The sequence below is a fragment of the Carassius carassius genome, chromosome 2 (genome assembly GCF_963082965.1).
Source record: "Carassius carassius chromosome 2, fCarCar2.1, whole genome shotgun sequence".
NCBI classification, from domain to species: Eukaryota; Metazoa; Chordata; class Actinopteri; order Cypriniformes; family Cyprinidae; genus Carassius; species Carassius carassius.
In genome coordinates this window covers 18503396-18524353 of record NC_081756.1, presented here as the reverse complement: position 1 = coordinate 18524353, position 20958 = coordinate 18503396, and the positions used below count along the sequence as shown (strand labels likewise).

At 39.1% G+C, this 20958-nt stretch overlaps 1 protein-coding gene and 1 long non-coding RNA gene across 18 annotated transcripts in view; one reads left to right on the top strand and one right to left on the bottom strand.

The window, feature by feature from the left end:
• The window catches only part of LOC132105458 (tight junction protein ZO-1-like), a 144533-nt gene that overhangs the window by 110572 nt on the left and 13003 nt on the right, over positions 1-20958 (bottom strand). For 10 of the 17 annotated variants that reach the window (XM_059510582.1, XM_059510625.1, XM_059510633.1 and 7 more), the window contains exon 1: positions 9700-10148. The exons of 1 other annotated variant lie outside the window; for it this stretch is intronic. In XM_059510582.1, coding sequence (XP_059366565.1) covers positions 9700-9794 — 95 coding nt within the window. In that variant the 5' untranslated portion in view covers positions 9795-10148. Of the gene's footprint in view, positions 1-9699; positions 10149-20958 lie in introns of those variants that run through there. 6 more of the 17 variants (XM_059510643.1, XM_059510732.1, XM_059510714.1 and 3 more) reach the window with 2 other exon arrangements.
• Positions 1789-3983, top strand: LOC132105551 (uncharacterized). The gene is made up of 3 exons (XR_009423959.1): positions 1789-1935; positions 2641-2675; positions 3554-3983. It is a non-coding gene; the product is annotated as an uncharacterized LOC132105551 (long non-coding RNA).

The window sequence follows — 20958 nt, the reverse complement described above, 5'->3', positions numbered from 1 at the left end:
CCTGTTAGCAGATAACCACCTTAAGTGGAAACTGAAAGTTATTGGAACTCTACTCCAGGGAGGCCTGGTGAGGCCTACTACCTGACAACCACAAACCATGGGAGCTCGCTTTTTAGTGGAAACGCACAGTATGTGGGAGCTAAACCTCCAGGGAGGCCTGGTGAGGCCTACTACCTGACAACCACAGTATGTGTAAAATCTGTGCATGCACACTTACCACTTACGTGGATTTCAGAAAGTGCGCAGAGTCTTGCGTGCACACTTACCACTTACGTGGATTTCAGACAGTGCACAAAGTGTTCAAGTGCACATTGACCACCATGTGGTTTTGAGAAAGTACACAGGCTTAGCGTGTGTACAGAAAGGTTCCTAAGCATCGCAGAGGCGCTGGATCGCACAGGAGAGGCGAGCTCCAACCCTCAAGCGAGGGGAGCATCACCTGAGGCAGTACATACAGAAGAATTCCGTAACTACCACCTCCCCGGATGCGCCAAGCGGCCCCTCAGGGTGACCTGGCCGGACATCCATGAAATTCCCCGCAGTGCTGTGCCAGTTGTGACGATCAGCAAGGCTCCTCGGGAGTGGGTGTGGGATGGACAACCGCAGAGCGCTTGCCTCCCACACGCGGGTCCCACTCCGCGGTGGGTGTCGCGCCCCCGGGGGGGCGGAACCCACGCGGCGCAGCCGCCTGCCGAAAGCCTGTGATCTTGGCCACCTAATACCAGAGCACTGTAAAGGAAACTCACAGAGTTTGTTAGTAGACATATAACCACCAGCAACTTAACACCCATATGCAGACAAAGAAAGGGTTACGTACTCACCCACCCTCCTGTACTGGAGTCCCGCTTACGGGGCGCCCCCTTCTGGTCCGGACCGTCAGTAAGGTGGTTACAATGAACATAGAACCAACCAAACATCATAGGTCCAGGATAGGAGACTGTTATGAGAGAAACTTTCCACCTAACCTCGATCAGGTGGAGAGCTGGTGGCTACAGGGGAATTAGGCAGGGGAGGATAAAAACAGAAGTTAAAACAGACGCTGCCTTGTCTGAATCACATCCCTCAGACCCTGCTTACCTCTCCGTGACCCGCGATTCTTCTTGCCCCTGCCCTTAGGCGGGGGAGGAGCGCGAGCCGCGACACTAGCCTTTTGCGCCAGGACCCCTTTGTTGTTCGGGCTCGGACCTGGACCTTCGTGGAATGAAGGATTTAAAGGCAGCTGAGCGCGCCCTTGCCTCCCTAAACTTTTCGACCACCATCTCGACGGAGGTACCGAAAAGCTCAGAAGGCGAGACCGGAGCATCGAGAAGAAACCCCCTTTCTTCCCTCCCTTTCTTCCCTTGACAGGGAACTTCCAGCATATGACCAAATTTCAACGTTGAAATATGGTTGAAATAAGGTCAGTTGTGGTTTCAATGTTGAAACAACGTTGATTCAACGTTTAAAGCTGAATGGTTGAAAAACTTCCAGCATATGACCAACTTTCAACATTGAAATATGGTTGAAATAAGGTCAGTTGTGGTTTCAACGTTGGAACAATATGACCGTTATTGTCATCTTTCTGTGAGTGAGGCGGCTGACTGTGAGCTGCTGGTCGTTATAACTGACTGCTCGGTCGGTCCCGAATTATTTAATATTTGCGTGTTAATTTTTTTTTGAGCGAATTTGAGTCTTGACATGTCAAAGGAGAACAAAAACTGTGAACACAAGAAGGGTCAGATGTGTTCTGCGAGGTCCTGCAAACATACTGGCAAAATGAGGTAAGAAAATCGCTATCTTTATTATCTTTTGAAAATAGTAAATTATAACCAGAGTTTACAAATGGGTAGCTTAAAGGACATGTAACCTGCAGAAGATAAATAAATACCCATGTGTGTATTTTTGCATTGCTTTATCACAGATGATCAAGTTAGATGCTCACCTACTGTGTTGCTGGTAAGTTATGTGTTAATGTCTGTCTTTTTGAGATTTTTCCACATTTTCCTGATATGAATCCCATGCATTATGTGTGTTATATATGTTTTTATTCTAATAATAGTTTCAAAGTGTTTTCTGAAACATATAAGTGCAAATGTCGGTACAATTTTAATGAATTAATGAAAATGAATTTAAAAATGAATTAGGATTGTTTAAAGCAGTGGTTCTCAGTGTCAGGCCCCTCTCTAGTGGTTACACAGGTGAATCACTAAATTAAATATTAATGTTAATACATTTTAATTTAATCTTTGAGTTTTTTGTACATTTAAGTACAGTTAATGTACAGTAAAGTTATGTAACTTTTGTTATAACTTATTTTAATTTAAACTTTAAGTTTTCATTTACCTGTACGTAAGCACAGTGAAGTGTTTATGTTCAAACTGTATTTACCATGGTAAAGTGGCTGACAACAATAAATATTCCTATTAGAATAAAACTGCCTCATTTTTTAACTGTAGAGCTGTAGATGAATAGTTTAGCCTACTACGCTGCTGAAATTTAATGTTGGTCATTATGGTGGAACTTAATATTTAATAACAAATATTTTCTAAAGTGGTACTTGGTATAAAAAGTTTGAGAACCAATGGTTTAAAGAAATGGTATAAAATGAAATCCTGCTTTTTAAGAACTTTTCAGTAAACAATTTCTTCTTTCCCCTTGTAGAGTCATCAAGGATCCAGCTTGTTCTTGAAACATTGGTGAGAAATTGTTCATCTGCTACATTGCACTGTCACTTCTGGTAGAGATGCTTTGACCTTTTGTGATAGGTTTTGATTCTACTTAGATTAATAAAAATTTACTCAATTAGATTTTACTTGTTTTACTATACTGTAATGCTAGTGTTCTGATTTAAACAGTGTAACTGGGGGCTCTGAAAACACTGCTTGTGTATAATTTGTGAATTGTAAACTTTCATCAGAATACATTAAATAAGTGTTTAATAATAGTGCTGTCCACTTTGTTTCCAACCTCACTGTTACTGAACTTTAAAGTTAAAATATTGTGTGATTTATTTTGCATTCAGTTTTCAGTTAAGTATATTTCACAATATCAAAGTTATTGTGAAACATTGTGAACATGTGACGATCATGACCCAGTGAAACACAGGGAGAGAGAGATCCAATTGCAGGTAGTTTTTATTGGGGTAATCCAAAATCTTAATCCAAACAAGCCAGGGTCGAAACCAGAATACAGTCCAAATAAACAAACCAAGAAGGAACAGGAAGGGAACAGGAACGGAAACAGGAACAGGAACTCGGAATGCGAGGAACTCAGAAGACGAGAAGACTGGGTAACGGAAGGAAACGGAAGGTAACATAAGGAGAGGACTCCATGCAGAAAACAGGAAAAGACTGGTTAATATAGGGAGGCTAATGATTAATAAGTGAAGGCACCTTGTGGAATTAACAGGAGTGCAATTACTGTGATGAAGGGACAAGGCTAGTGGGAATTGTAGTGCCTACTATGAGGTGCCTAAGGGGAAGTGAGCCCACTAGTGGACACCCAGGGAAACAGAAACCAGACAGCGTGACAGAACATACCTAAACTCACTGGTTAAATCTTATGTGCCCTCCAGAAGTTTGCACTCTGCAAGTGAACGACGCCTTGTGGTGCCATCCCAAAGAGGTTCAAAATCACTCTCACTGACCTTTTCCTGGACTGTGCCCAGCTAGTGGAATGACCTCCCAATCTATACTCATTTTCAAGAAACATCTAAAGACCCATCTTTTTCGCCAGCACTTAACCAGCTAATACTAGTACTTTTCCTTCTTTTCTTGTCTTTCATATTAAAAAAAAAAAAAAAAAAACCTGGCTATGCGTTCTGTACTACACTAACTGAGACTTGTCAGGGCACTTGTATACTGTTATTGTTCTCTTGTTGACATGACTGATTCTACTGTTCTCATTTGTAAGTAGCTTTGGATAAAAGCGTCTGTTAAATGATTAAATGTAAATGTTTATACAGGACGGTACAGAAAGTGCACAAGTGGGAGAAAGTGGAGGGGACGGCGAAAATTTTAGAGTCCCCTTTGGTAAAAATCTCATTCTGCATTCCCCACGGTAAAGAAGACACAGTCCAGGGGGTTCCCATTAGAACCCCCCCCCCCTCTCGGGGTGCCCTCTCTAACGCTGGGCCCTTGGAATTGTCCTAATCTTCCCTCCCCTTACAGCGGTCCTTGTTGTTACAACGTTGTGATTTCAACGGTGAATCAACGTCGTGATTTCAACGGTGAATCAACATCGTGATTTCAACCATGCATCAACATCGCGATTTCAACGGTGAATCAACGTCGTGATTTCAACGGTGAATCAACGTCGTGATTTCAACGGTGAATCAACGTCGTGATTTCAACCATGCATCAACATCGCGATTTCAACGGTGAATCAACATCACGATTTCAACGGTGAATCAACGTCGTGATTTCAACCATGCATGAATCAACGTCGTGTTTTCAACGTTGATCCAATTTGCAAAATCAAAAGGTAATTCAACGTTGATTCAACCATGGCACCTGACATTGTTTCAACATTGAATCAACGTTGAAATACCGGCTGGGGAGAGTGTCCCGAGGATACTACCAGTCATCGAATCTTTCCCAGATGAAAGCAGACGAGTGAGACTCTCTCTTAGGGAAGTGCTTTGACCGAGACCAGTTTTAGGTCCAAGCTGACTGTTTATCTCTGTATTTATGAAGGATATCTCTACAAATCCATTTCTAATAAACTATTTCTCTACAAATCAATTTGTAAATTATCAAGATTTCATTTCACATATGACATGAAAATCTTTTCTCTCAAAGTTTCCTCAGAGCCCCCAGCACTTTTTAAGTCTCCATGGGGGTCTGGTTTAAAGACCCCTGGTACTGATTGATTTTTAATATGCTTTGGATTTTACGCAATGACCCTGCATTCAGTAACAAGGTGTTTCCAAACAGATTCAGGTGACATTATGCTCTATAGCCATAACTGGCACGAAGAGCTGGAAGCTTTTTGCAGAGCAATCAAGTGCAACCTACCAAAGACATCAAGGGTCAAACCAATTCTGCAAATGCATTCAAATTCTAAAAACTCGACACCTCCAACATCTTCAAGAGAAGCAATTCAAGTGGAGGATTCATCTGGGAACTTCTGCACCGAGTTCATGATGTAAACACAGCAGAGATACAGACACAACACACGGCTTTAGACCAAGTAGCCCTTCTCTTCACCCATCGTTTAAAGGTTAATCTGCAACACTGATCCCTGAATACCATTAACACTGCACAGGCTCCATGATGTCTTTCATCATTCTTTAGCTTGCCTCTGCTTTTCTAAGATGGCTGTGTAATCATGAAAACTACATAATTACTGCCAAAGAGTTTAGAAAGTCACAACACTACAAAGTAAGGAACATTAAGGTAAGAATATAACTTTAAGCATGCCAAAATCTGTTTGTTTGTGTTGGTGGTAACACTGATAGGATAACTGTAAATAATCTTAGCAGTGGACCTTTGACATGAGATGACCAGGAGCAGAACAGGAAGAGACATGCTGATTAGGCGGGCCAGACAGCTTCGACAGATGGAGAGGGAGATTAAGGATATAGACGTGTATCAAACATGACAGTACAATGGTCACAGGCCCGTGCTTAGTGTATTCTACCATCCACCCGTCCTGACTGCAAGAGCAGTACACAAACACGACCTGGCACCTGCACTAGGAGCAGAACATACCCACAAAGTCTTATAAAACAAAGAAGGCAAAATCATAAGGACACACTTCACTGATATGGAGAAAACATTTTAAATGTTGCCAGATTATTGAATTCTAATGCAATTTATAGTATGTTAACGGATTATTTTCTCCTGTTTCAGAAGTTTGGGGTCTATAAGATGTGCCGTTTTGAAATAAATTTATACTTTTATTTAGCAAAGATGCATGAAATTGAACAAAAGTGACACTAAAAACTTAAATGGTGTTCTTTAAAACTTTATAGTCATCAAAGAACTCTGTAAATGATTTCTAAAGGATCATGTGACACTGCAGACTGAAGTAATGACTGCTGACAATTCAGCTTTGCCATCACAAGAATAAATAAGCTTTAAATATATTAAAATTAGAAAACAGTTAAGTTAAAATAATAATAGTATTTCACAATATCACTGTTTACTGTATTTTTTATTGCATAAGCGCAACCTTGATGTACATAAGATGATTCTTTCAAAAACATAAAATCTTACCGACCCCAACATTTTGAACGGTTTTATTCATGCTTTAGTCTGACTATAATCACATTTCAACATTCATGTAAATGTACTTAGTTTCTGTGGAAAGTCTTGCATGATAAGAGTCCTGCAGATCAGTGTTATAGAAGCAGGACACTTTTTGCTGTTATGACTAAGCATTGTGTCACACCCTCAGGTTGCAGCTTCAGCTTGGTGACCAACTGCATGTTGTTTTTATCCTGCAGGTCAAGATGGTGACTACTATGGGTTGGCCCAGCTGAAAGCAGATCTGACTCAAGTATCATAAGGGGTCATACTTGTCCAGGCCATCCCACAAGGAGCAAAAACTCTTAGGCTGTATGTTATCATCCCTCCTTGTGGGCAGGTTTTTTAAAGGAGTCATGAGTAAGAAATTAAGGTACAGGTTTAAAAGTCATAAAGTGGGACACATTTAGAGGACAGTGCGTACTGTGACGCTAAACAGATTAAAATCCTGACTATAAGCAAATGGCTAAAATAGAGAGAAAAACTGTGTCACATTGACTTTAAAGGAACAGTTCAGCCAAAATGAATACAGGCCTTAGTCAGGTTAGATGCCACATTAAATTTAACGCGGATGAAAACAAGGCTGTATGGAATTTATAGTCTTCACAATATCACACACTTTATAAAGGGTTTCACAACAATTATTTTCACAACTCACAACTTCCATAACTGTTTTATAAAGTCTGTTTTATAAAAACTGTTTTATGTCTATAGAAAATTTTATTAAAACATTTTTTTTAAAGACTTTCATCTGCTGAACATTTGGCATGCTGTGAAACAACAGTATAAAGCACCGAACGTACTGTACTTCTTTACCTCACAGCCTCGTTTTCATTCCTGTCCAAATGTAAATATGGTCCTAATGTCTAAATTGTCTGCTAATTTTCATTTTTGGGTCATCTATTCCTTTAATAAAATGATTATAACAACTGGGAACTTTCATTATGTTTAACTTAATTTAATATTTTTGTGAGCAAAGTTTGTTTTAATCACTCTCTCCATGCTTTACCAAATAAATTAATCCCAAATGTGACTACAGTGGCCACTAAACCAATTTACCGCCAACTTTGAGCAGAATTCCCCCAACAACCCCTCAAACACATAACCCTCTTTAAAAGATGTTCCACACGAGGAGGCTGTGGGGAGCAAGAGTTGTAAACCCAGTGTAATCTATCCCTCACAGTGCCATAAAGCATCTGAAAGGAGATTACAATCTCATGGCAGAGTGGAAAACATGTGCGTCAAAAACAAACAGAGAAAAACAGCTATTTTACCCTGACTACACATCTCTGAGATGATGACACAATGTTAAGGAGCAGGAGAGCAATCAGTGTCAATCAGTGCTGAGATTTCCTCTTTGGTGTCTACTGGAGTAACTGAAGCAGCTTTGACACTCTGAACCTCTTTTAAAATGTTTGTGCACTTTAACTTGTATTTTAGTTTGACTCAATCAATAAAATGTACTCTTACAGTCCAACTGAAATCATACTAGTCTGGTTTTTGTGATGTCAGACAAACAGACCCATAGTTGATAAGGCGATTGCAGCTCGGCTTTGTCCAGTACACTGTTCAATTTATTTTTCGGTTGTAAATGAAACAAAGAAGAAAAAACTATTTTAGTCATTCTATTTAAGAATTTCATTTTTAATTCCATGTGTTACTTGGCTTGCCATTTCTTTGTAATTATTAATTCAATTTACAAGCAATTTTGGAGTAAAAAAAAATAAAAGAATCCACTGTATATATGTGAGTCAGACTTTGTCCTGACATTATGCACTTGCTCCAAAAGACAGGAGACACATGAAATAGAGCTACACTCATTGTTTAATATAAAAGAGGCTGGGGTCCCTTAGGAAAAATTGTCTCGCTTTTGAGTTTCCAGTGACTTGAGGAACGGCATATGATGACTGAATCAAATTTAGAAATGCAGATTGGTGATTTCTTGTTTTGCCGTTTCTGACAAAATATTTTTTGTACCTATACAATAATCAAGACAAAAATATATTTTATGAAAGTTGCAATTAAAATCCACTCTGCTCACACTCAGTTTGGGGTTGATGCTTCTGGGTGAGTTCATGCACCATTAAGCAGGTGGGAGAACAATGGATTGCAGGAGGCAATAGACAGACATCTGGGAGGGTGCAATACAACGGTCGCCTCCCACTGCCAACACATTTGGTTACTGCACGCAAGGTATGAACAGGGAGCAGCAGAGAGCCAGTAACAGCAGGCTCGCTGGTTGGATGGATGATTTCATCACAACAATAATGTAAAGTAATGCTGATGAAAAACCCACCCCCTTATCAATGCACATGACTGATATCCTGATGCTGCTAACACACGGCACACCCTTGTGAGTCTTTCAAGCAGACCACAAGTGACAAGATAAAAGGTTTTTACTCTCAAGACAAGATTTAGACATACTGTATACCTCAAATACACAAACAACTATATATATACAATTATTAAAAAAAAATATAATGTATATACTATATACAAATTTATTTATTTTAAATATTTTAATCTCTGGAACAATATACGGAAACCAATTCAGTAAATGTAACATGAAAAAAATGCATTCCATAATGGTTTGCAGGGATTCTGAGCAAACACAATCCACTTGTTCTGGTGCCAGCAGGTGTTTGGATGGAAAGGAAATGATTTGATTGATCTTTGAAAATAATAAGCAAGTACAATTTAAAATAAGTAAAAGAAAACATAATAACAAAGAGGTCTGTATTGTATAACTCAATGCTTACCAGCTTCAACCTCCACTCAACCAGCACACACAGATATCACTTAGATAATGAACACATGCCGCTGTAAAATCAGAGGATGTGTATAACTTTCATTTGGAAGAATGTAGCAAATGCACTTAGAGGAAATTGTTAAATGGATTTGAGTGGCTGCACCCATGTGATTAATAAGCTGTCTGAGTGAATTCAGTGTGGAGGCAGTGGAGAATGAAAAGTTAAAAATAACCAAGCCAAATGCAAAGGGGGAAAGAAAACATTACAAAAATATTTAATATTTTTTTTGTACTGTTTAATATTTCCTAACACAAATATTCAGGCTCAACAACATTATTTCTGAGGCTAAATGTAAGCTTTTATTATACCAGAGAAGGACCGCTTCAGTCTATTACCAGTGTTCAACAATAAAGAGAATTACACATCGACATATTAGAGACAAAAATATACAAATATACAAACAAAAACAAAAAATCTGAGATGAGAAAATGTGGGTTCAAGAGCAAAAATTCACTTTGCCAAACAAAAGTAAGCATAACAGCTCTAAATATGCTGTCCAAGATTAAAATGCAACAGTTTCTCCATCTATTCCTCTGTCCGTCTCTTTTTTCCTCCCTTTTTGTGTTTGCAAGTCTGACAAAACCTCGGCGCACGTCACACTTCACTCTCCTCCCATTCCACACTCACTCGCTCACTTCTCAAACCGTCCAGTTTATACTCACCACAACTGTCTCTTCGGAGGGATGCAGTCATCTTTGTTGGAAGCTGTCACTCCCATGGCCATCTGCATCACTGTTATGTATTTCTGGTACTTCATATTGTCCTCCACGAAACCAACATAAGTGAGCTTGTGCGCGTCTATTCCCTGGCATCCGCCTGCGCCGGGTCCGCCTCCATCACTTTTTTAGAGCGCCATTCCCAGTTCTGAGGGACTGACAAAGAAAGGACTTCTCAAAAAGCACGACAAAAGGTACCATGCCACTAGGACCCATGTCTGTTGTGACTCTGTAATCTCATTAGTGCTCTGAATAGCCAGCTAATCCATTCATTGTTGGTCGGGAGCGACACATTGTTTCTGCGCACTCCTCGCGAAGCACTTTCTGTTCCGAAAACAATCAGAGAGAAACTCTGACAGATTCGGGCAGCATGTGACAGCGGCTGAGCGTTTGTGTGTGAAGTAGGAGATAGGAAAAGTGTGCTTGTATATACGCACATAAAAAAGAGAGACAAGGGAGAGGGAGGGAGAAAGAAAGAGAGAGAGAGAGAGAGAGACGCACACATGCTCGGGAAGAGCAAGAGTGGGGGTGAGAAGCAAAGAGCGACAGAGACAGACAGAGAGAGACTAGAGCGTCTCTCAGTTGGCACGGAAATATATTTCAGAGTATCTGAACATAATGTGAGGTGATTTACAAAACATCTCGGTTCATCCAGCTCACAAAAAGATCTCAATGCAAATCAGATCAAAATGAAGCCTTGTGTGATTTGAGCTCTGTGACTGTGTGTTTACTAATGGAATAGGGGGATGGGAGACAGGAATATGAGCGAGGGAGATGTGAATAAGGGGAGAGAAGGCACAATGAGTTTTTTACTCCCGAACACATGCACATAACCATCAGTAAATGAATTGGATACACAGATTAAGTGTTGTTCAGCCAAACGCATATGGATGCAACAGTGCTATTTTAATCCATGTGATGCATCATTCTGTCCCAAACAACAAATCTAAACAAGACCCATTACAATGACAACCTGCTGACCTTCTTCCAGTCTCTTTCTGCTTCAGTAACCCTCAACTGACGCCACAGAGGTCTAAAGGGCAGCCGTTGTTAGCCTGAACATTAGCTGCCTTCACCTAGTTAAGGACTGGCTTCATTAGAAAGGGCACTTTGCCATTAGACAAGAGAATGTTATTAGTCATATGCTTAGGTAACCAGGACATACAATAGGATCAATTGTAAGTTCCTTTGATTTCCTAATTAAGCAATTTTTGTCATTCATCAGACAATTTTTACTTCCAGGACATTGATTGTACCTGCACGAGTGCTTTGTGTCGGATAGCAATCTCAGCTACTTTTATCCCTTCCAGGGTCCTGAAACTATAACTATTTGTTGAGGTTTTTTTTGCACCACTTTTAAAGGTGCTATATTGAACTGAGCCGCTCTAATGAATCATATCAAGTCAAACTAAATATAGCAACTACAATGAGTCATAGTGAAAAAGGTGTTAAGTACATCAGATACATTTTTTAAAGGAAAAAATGTTAACAGGAATAATATCGTTCTCTACACACACACACACACACACACACACACTTTCATTAATTGATATGAAGACAAAATAAAAAATAAATATTAGAAGCAAAACTTGCAAGAAAATTTGAGATGTTGCCTTGGCAAATGAAATTAAGTACTAAATATGCTAAAACTAAAATAAAAAATAAAGTTATAAAAAATATTTATACATACTATAATAATAATAATAATAACGACAACAGAGATTTATATGATAATTTTATATTTAACAAAAATTAATAAAATGATGGTGGGAAGACAGAGGATAACTGTAGAGAATAAGAATTTAATGAAGAAACAGAACAAAAACAAGTGCATTAAGGAATAAGGCTGGACGATTATGGCCTAAAATCGATTAATTGAACATTTCACCTCAATTACAATTAATGAATGATTATTTTGTTTCTGTTTTTTTTTTTTTTTTTTGCCCTCATAGTTCACTGACAAGGTTTCTACTGTAAGCAGGGCCGTAGCAGGGGTTAGCAGGGCCCCGGTGCAGGTTGTACCAGTGGGCCCTGTTTGAAAGTGTTTAAATTTTATGTTCGTTCTGTTTATTTGTTTGTGCTATTTACACAGTGTTTAAGTTTTTAAGTGTCCAGGTACAGAAACCGAATAATTAAATGTAAAATAGCACTGTAAAAATTAAACATACAGTCAAACCAAAATTTATTCAGACACCTTCAACATTTCTCACATTACCAGTTTATTTGCTATAGTTTAGAAAATGGTAATAAAATATGACAAGAACTCAAGAGTTAAACTATCAGAAAAAATTAATCTTGATAATATCAGATAACTTTGATAGAAAGATATGTAAAGGATTACAATCAAACCAAACTTCAGACAACAGTCAATACTTTGTTGGCCAATTACCAAGCAATGATTAATTGTGTTCTGTCTGTGGTGTGAAAAGGTTGCATTAGCAATTCCGCAAAGGAGAGCTCAGTTCAGTGTTACCATCTGTGAGACGCGGCTCTCTCTCCGCGTGCGCACCGAGCACAGCGCGTGAGTAACCAGCTGCTCAGTTCAGCTTTTCCGCGTCTTGTGTTTGAATCCTTTAAAGTCTGAATGGTTTGAATGGTAAAGTTTGAATGGTTAAAGTGGGAAGGCTTAATAACACGTGAAAATGATACGCTTTCATGATGACACGCAGCAGCGTTCTGTCAACTGTCCTGAGCGTCTTTTTAGACTTGCCTCAGCCAGACGGTTGAGATCGACTAGTAAAGGTGGGATATTTTTTCCTATTTAAAGAGCTGACATCTGACATCATAGCTCACTATCAGCATTTATTTTATCTATGTTCGTAACATTTCTATGGATTATTGCTCAGTGTAAGAGATAAATAAAGATCAGATAAAGATAAATTACCACAGTACCAGTACTAGTGATTGCGTGTGTGAATTAGTCATACCGTCTCTATATTATTGTGAAGCTTTGGGTTGTAAATAGCATAGTTCCTTCAAAAGTAGAAAAATATGCTACGATAAGTTTTGAGATTCTAAGATACTTTAGTAATAAATCACAGGACAGCGCTGATAGTTTTTGCGTTCCTCTGTGTGCGCGATCTTCACAGCTACTGTTTATATGAGCATAGGCGGAAATCGCGGGAAAGTCGGGGGGGTCCGGACCCCCCCTATCTGAGGGTTGTCCCCCCATAAAATATAATTGAAATGTGTATTGTAAATAATATAATGACATACAGTTAACTAATTTTGCAAGACAAGTAGTAAAACAATACAAATGCAAATGGAGCAACAACAAAAAAAAGTTTTAAACATCTCGAGTTTCCCCTGCTTTGCCTCACAGTGCTTTGGTCCACTGCCTGCTCCCCTTTTCTCCATAGACAGTAAAAGAAATGGACACAGCGACCCCATTGGAACTCAATTGAGACAAGTGAAGCCCATTTTTATCGATTTTTAGCACTTCTGTTGCTGACGCGCAGACTCAAACTAAGCTTGATGACGTCAGCAACCTGTCTGACAGATGTAAATCTTCTAGTAGCTGTGCGTGCAAACTGCCATCGTTAATCTTGCAGAGACGGCGAGTTTGAGCGGGGAGTTCTTTGGCGTGAGTGAGCAGGAGTAAGTATTCTGATTAATTATTTTGTATAGTATTTTAAAATGGGCTTCTCTCTTGACGTCTCCCCGATTGCCTGCGAGCTTCTCCTCCTGTCTGTATGGTAATTTCTCTACTGTGCGACAGAGAGTCGAGTGGTTATGACGAAATCGTTAGCCTTTTTTTTTACAAAAACTGTTTCTATGGGGCCATAATGTAACAAAGAAGGTAATGGAGCTGTCAAAGTGACGCCAAAATGAATGGGAGTCAATGGGATGCTAACGCAAGTGAAGTTCTGCTACAAGATGGCGGCACGCGGCCGACTTCAACTTCCGGTCGACTTCCTTGCTGCCTGCTTTTACCTCACCATCACCAACACACACACACACATTCCGGTGCGAGAAAACATCTTGTTTCAGTAGTTGTGGAACTAGTCAAGCTTACTTTATTCACATTAAATATCGGATGACGTGATTATTTTGTCTTTAATATAGATGATGCTGAGTCATTAATAAATCGTGTCCAAAAAATATTATTGTGTACCAATTTACTTTTGTCACCGATATAGTCTGCGCTGTTAGCGATTATAACGTTTACCCATGTTTTATACAGGCGTTTACCTAGTTTGTTTAATAAAATCTTACACACACCCATAGTGTACGCATATACAAGTCTTGTACGTTAGCTTAGACTAGTGCGGGTGCGCATTTAGATTTTCCTGCGTTCACTATGATTTAGTCGGTTTCAGAGGCGCCTCGTCGGGTGAGGCAGGGGAAGGCACAGTTTCCCCCAAATTTTGAGGTGAAAATGAGCAAGATTTAATGTAAAGAAAATTTTCTATTCGTTTTAGTTCATGTCTCAGAATGTGTATATTTTTGTTTGTAATTTCACAGTTGTAATACCATTACATGAAAGCTCCGCTTTTCTATCGCGAATGTGCCGAATCTGCTGATGTAATTACAACCGCTAAGTGAAAGAGAAGGGGAGGCCAGGGGAACCAATCAGCATCGAGTGTTCACTTTCAGCGCTGAGGAGTGCTGAGAAAATTAACATCATCTATTTTAAAATCCACGAGCCATTTATTTCATTTAATATAGTTAATCTAATATAACATCATACTAAGAATGCAGTTGTTCTCCAGATATAAGCATAACAAATGTGATTTTTATTTTTAGAAAAATTTTACAATCTAAGTGACATCGTCTCATCCAGCAAACCACATTTTTGGTGTTTCCCATCTCATTTATTTGTCCAAATGTGCTTTAATGTGTTTCGCAATTGTCTCTCACCAGCAAGAAAGAGTCTGGGCAGCAGAAGTAGCCCAAGGTCAGGAGAGGTGCACAACAGTTGACATCACAGCAGGTTTTCCTATTAAAACCTCACACCTTTCAGTCACAGGTGACAGTGAGGTGCTTAACTGAGGAGACAGCGACTGGCATGCTGAGCAGAGGACACATATTGATTAAATCTGGCATTTACAAACTACTTGTCATAGTTTGTCCCTGCTTTGAAGAGCACCGGATGGGTTTCAAGATGGAGATTTCCCCTGGGGACACGGCGCATCTTAACGTGTTGATTATCCTCGGCCATAAATTACACCCTCAACTGGCTGACACAATTAATCACAGGACACACCGTAGCAAGATTAATTCTGAAGCCTTGGACTACAGCCCCTTCCATTCAATCATGGAGAGAAATCTAACAGAGATGGCCAATAATACGAGCACACACAGAGACTAATGAGGAGATAAATGCAGCTACATACAGTAGGGAGAGAAAATCAAACAAACAAATAAACAAAGAGATGACTTTATTAGGCAGATTCGGGTGAAGTCAGGCAGTAGAGATAGATTGTGCTGTCCACCAGCTGCTTGTTGTCACACCAGTTAGAGCAGTAAAGGACCACTGTAACTCAACCCTCATATAACAACCCCTTCATAATCGCCTTGAAAAATGACGCCTGGCCATCACCATCATCAGCTCCCTTGGGGCATGAAAACTGCGGACTGAGACATCTCATACTAACATGTATGAACATAATACATGCATCGACAAAAAAAATATACTTAAGCATGAGAATCTTTCCACAAAGACATGCGTATGCATTAGCTTTATCACATGCCAGAAAATGAGCACCCAATTTTGGCAGCTGGCATGCTTGTAATATAAAATATGCACAAAGTAATCTAAAATACATGTAAACGAGCTTCCACTGGAATACACCACTTCCTGTTCTTCTTCCTCCTTTCACTTCAGTTAGTCTCTGACGCTACAGTTTCCCACACATGTGCCAATACCTCCAGAGGCATCAGGAAGTGTTCGGATTATGGAGGGGTTGGATGAGGTCGACATCCTCTACAGATTCTCTCTAGTAACTCTAAAAGCAGGTTGAGGGGGTCAACAGACCACTGCTGGTCATTAAAATTTGCTATCAGAGAAGGAAGTTGACAGACTGAAAAAATAAATATTAGAAAATATTAACTGCAATTGAAATAGCGGTCTGCTCATATGCATAACATCACAGAAAACAAATTCCAGTTCCCGTTGTTGCCTATTCATTTCAAAGGGAAAAGAATGAAGAGAAATATACACTAGATTTGTATATTTTTAGTAACAAACAATATGTTACAACAATACATAACTTATTTTTCTTACTTTCTAATTTGACAATATGCTTTTATGAAATCTCTTATGCTCACCAAGGCTTAATTAAAAATACAGCAAAAACTAAACTTTTCTTAAAAGTAATTAAAATCTTTAACTTTTTTTTGATTTTATATATGTTATTTAAAATTTAATTATTAATTTTGTTAAAGCCGCATTTTTCACCCTTTTGCTTTGTTGCTTAGAAACATTTCTTACTATCAGAGTAAAGAAAAATTGTGCGGCTTAATATTTTTGTAAAAGCTGTAATGTATATATTATTATTATTCAGAATATTAGAAACTTCAGAAGAATAGCAATTAATTTGTTTATTGTTTGAAGAATTATTTTGTAACACTATAAAAGATGTTAAGTTCTGTCAGTTTAGATCAATTTAACTCATCCTTTCTAATAAAAAGTATAATCTCTGAATGGTAATTATGGTAAATAGTGAATGGTAGTTTGTATATACAGTGCTGCTTGAAAGTTTGTGAACTTTCTACATTTCTGCATTAATGTAACCCAAAACATAATCATATTTCTGAAAGTAGTAAAATAGAACCCAGTCAAACAAATGAGACAAAAAACATTTGCCATTTATTTATTGAAAAAAAATCATCCGGTTAAATATCTGTGAGTGGCAAAAGTATTTGAATCTTTGCTTTCATTATGTCACCCCCTTTTGCAGTAATAATTGCAGGTAATATTTCTTGTAACTGCAGATCAGTCCTGCACAATGACTTGTAGGAATTTTAGCCCATTTCTCAGTACAAAACCACTTCAACTCTGTGATATTGGTGGGTTTCCTCCCTTGAACTGCTTGCTTCAGGTCCTTCCGCAACATGTCAACTGAATTAAGGTCCGGACTTTGACTCAGCCATTCCAAAACATTATCTTTGTTCTTCTTTAACCATTATTTTGTCTATTTAAATTTGTAACGACTTGCGTGCTTGTGTCGTTGTCTCTCTGCATGACCCACTTTCTCTTGAGATTCAGTCCCAGATGCTTCAAAACAGACATAAACCATAATACTTCCACCACCATGTTTCATAGATGAAATAAGGTTCTTATGCTGGAATGCAGTGTACTTTTCTCCAAACAGCAATTTTCATTTAAAACAGAAAGTTCTATTTTGGTCTCATAGATCCACAAAACATTTCTCCAATATTCCGCTTGTTTGTCCACATGATCTTTAGCAAACTGCAGACGGGCAGCAATGTTCTTTTTGGAGAGAAGGCTTTCTCCTTGCAACTGTGCCATGCACACCATGGTTGTTCAGTGCTCATGTCTTGCTTTTGGAGTGATCTTTGTTGGTGGACCACTCCTGGGGAATTTCCTCCATTTGTACACAATCTGTCTGACTGTGGACTTGTGGAGTCCAAACTCTTTAGAGATGGTTTTGTAACCTTTTCCAGCCTGATGAGCAACATCAACTCTTTTCCTGAGGTCCTCAAAGATCTCCTTTGTGCGTGTCGGGATTCCCTTCTACAAACTTCGACTTTGATAAAACAGAGCAGGCAATGACACATGATCATCATTGGAGTCATCCAAATTAATTAAAACCCCTCTTAACAGATGGACTCTAATTTCACCTTCAAATTAACAGCTAATCATAAAGATTCATATACATATGCCACTCACAGAAATTTAATAATGGATAATTTTCCTGAATAAGTAAAGGAAAAGAGAAAATATGTTTGTCTTATTTGTTTGATTGGGTTCTCTGTCTACTTCTAAAGCGTTCACAAATTTTCAAGCAGCACTGTATACACACACACACACACACACACACATATATATATATATATATATATATATATATATATATACACCGGTATATAAATAAATTAAGCATGATACCTGGCAAAATTAAAAGAATATAAGTCTAACATCAGTTGACTACAGCATAAACATCAGATTCTAAATATCACTTGAAATCTAATTTGTTTTTACTTGCAATAATGACATTGCAGTCCTGTTTTTCAGAATTCCAGGAAGTGCTTTCTAAGACCTATTTCTTCCTGGGCCCCTCTGGACACATTGGTATAATTCAAACACTGGCCTCATGTATGCAGGAGGGACTTGCCCTCACCCAGGGCTAAAAGAAGTAAACAGGGGTTGAGATCTTGGGCTAAAAGCTTAGTACAAGTGACCATGAGGCAGGACTGGAGAAGTGATTTATGACAGTTGTCCAGAGGGCAGGGCAAAAGGCAGAGGACAGCCGAAGCAGGTGAGGGGGAAGTACCAGACAGGAAGGGCAGAGTGCTGTGGCATTTCATAGAAGGCAGAGACAGAAGGGCAGTGAGGCATGAGGCCGCAGCAGTCCCACTCTGCCTCTGTCACCTGCCTCCTACATCTCTCACTCACTCTTTCATCCTCTCTCCTGTCACCTCTTCTTTAGTCATTAGTGCCCCACACCGAGAAAAGTGCTGACGGCTCCTGGAGTCTTACAGGTCTGAAACATATGAACAACTCAACTTTCTGTACCAAGCTGAACTCTAGCCCACACCCTGAAACATTAAATTAAACCGCCTGGTGGACCGATACAGCCAAGGATCGATGCAGGCAAGGTGAACAATATAAAAATAAAAATATATGATTAAAAATAATACAATAATAAAATTAATATTTTGCAATTTTGTTTATTATATAAATATTTTATATTATTAGATGTATTCAGTGTGACTTTTTTAAGAATAAAGTAAGAAACTACAGTATAGTCGTACTAACTGTACGACTTAGCACTCGTTAGCTTGTCATTAGCGTCTTCATTCGAACCTATCGCTGTTTTCTTTTCTCCTCTCCCTCGCTCCAGTTTTTCACAAGTTCATCAAACAACCGCAGTAAGAATTTTCATCAAGCACGGTGAGTAATGGCTTCTCCTATCATAGTTTCTTGCACCTCTTGCCACATGTACAGTTTATCTATCTCTGTCGCTGATGAGGGATTCACATGTGATAAATGCAGGGAAATAGTTAGGCTGACAGAGAAGATTTCAGAATTAGAGACACGCATCCAAACTTTAATTGAGGATAGTAAAAATGTTAGGGCTCTAGATACGGCTTTGGATGCGTCTAGCTCAGGGATTCCTGTACATTGTTCGGTTCCGGAAACAGAGCCCCAGCAGCAGGGCAACTGGGTGACGGTAAGGCAGCGTAGTCGTGGGTCAAAACACCGCTCTTCTGTTCCGATCAAAACATTAAACAGGTTCTCCCCACTCAGTGATGCACCCACTGAGAAACCTGATGAAAGTGCTCTAGTTATTGGTGATTCTATTGTACGGAACGTGAATATAGAGACACCAGCCACCATAGTCAAATGTTTACCGGGAGCCAGAGCGCCTGACATCTTGGCAAATTTAAAAGTGGTGGCTAATGCTAAACGTAAATACAGTAAGATTGTTATTCATGCCGGCGCTAATGATGTTCGACTTCGCCAGTCGGAGATCACTAAAAATAACATTAAAGAGGTGTGTGAACTTGCAAGCACGATGTCAGACACTGTAATATGCTCTGGTCCCCTCCCTGCTTACCGTGGTGATGAGATGCATAGCAGATTGTCATCACTCAATGGCTGGATGTCTAAGTGGTGCCCACAGAATAACATAGGTTTCATAGACAATTGGACGAGCTTTTGGGGCAGACCTGACCTGTTTAAAAGAGATGGTCTTCATCCCTCCTAGGGGGCGCCACTCTTCTCTCTAGAAATATGGCAAATAGTCTTAGTGTTTATACTTGACTAACTGGGGCCCAGGTCAGGAAGCAGACAGACTGGCTAAACCGACCGTCTGCTAGCTGCCTCCCGTCACAGAGGTCAGTTAATTCTCAGCACATAGAGACTTTTTCACCTAGATATCACACTATAGAGACTGTGTCTGTTCCCCGAACTAGAAAAAACAAAAAACGTCCAAACCAGGTTAAGATTAGCAATTTAATTGAGGTTCAACAAATAAAAAACAGAAGCAATATGGATAAACAAATGATAAAGCTTGGCTTATTGAATATCAGATCCCTTTCTACGAAAACACTTTTTGTAAATAATATGATCACTGATCATAATATAGATGTACTCTGTTTGACAGAAACCTGGCTAAAACCTGATGATTACATTATTTTAAATGAGTCCACCCCCCAAGATTACTGTTATAAACATGAGCCACGTCTAAAAGGCAAAGGTGGAGGTGTTGCTTCAATTTATAACAACGTTTTCAGGATTTCTCAGAGGGCAGGCTACAAGTATAACTCGTTTGAAGTAATGGTACTTCATATAACATTATCCAAAGAAACAAATGTTAATGATAAATCCCCTGTTATGTTTGTACTGGCTACTGTATACAGGCCACCAGGGCACCATACAGACTTTATTAAAGAGTTTGGTGATTTTACATCTGAGTTAGTTCTGGCTGCAGATAAAGTTTTAATAGTTGGTGATTTTAATATCCATGTTGATAATGAAAACGATGCATTGGGATCAGCATTTATAGACATTCTGAACTCTATTGGTGTTAGACAACACGTTTCAGGACCTACTCATTGTCGAAATCATACTCTAGATTTAATACTGTCACATGGAATTGATGTTGATGGTGTTGAAATTATTCAGCCAAGTGATGATATCTCAGATCATTATTTAGTTCTTTGCAAAATTCATATAGCCAAAATTGTAAATTCTACTTCTTGTTACAAGTATGGAAGAACCATCACTTCTAACACAAAAGACTGCTTTTTAAGTTATCTTCCTGATGTATCCAAATTCCTTAGCATATCCAAAACCTCAGAACAACTTGATGATGTAACAGAAACTATGGACTCTCTCTTTTCTAGCACTTTAAATAAAGTTGCTCCTTTACGCTTAAGGAAGGTTAAGGAAAACAGTTTGACACCATGGTATAATGAGCATACTCGCACCCTAAAGAGAGCAGCCCGAAAAATAGAGCGCAGCTGGAGGAAAACAAAACTAGAGGTATTTCGTATTGCTTGGCGGGAAAGTAA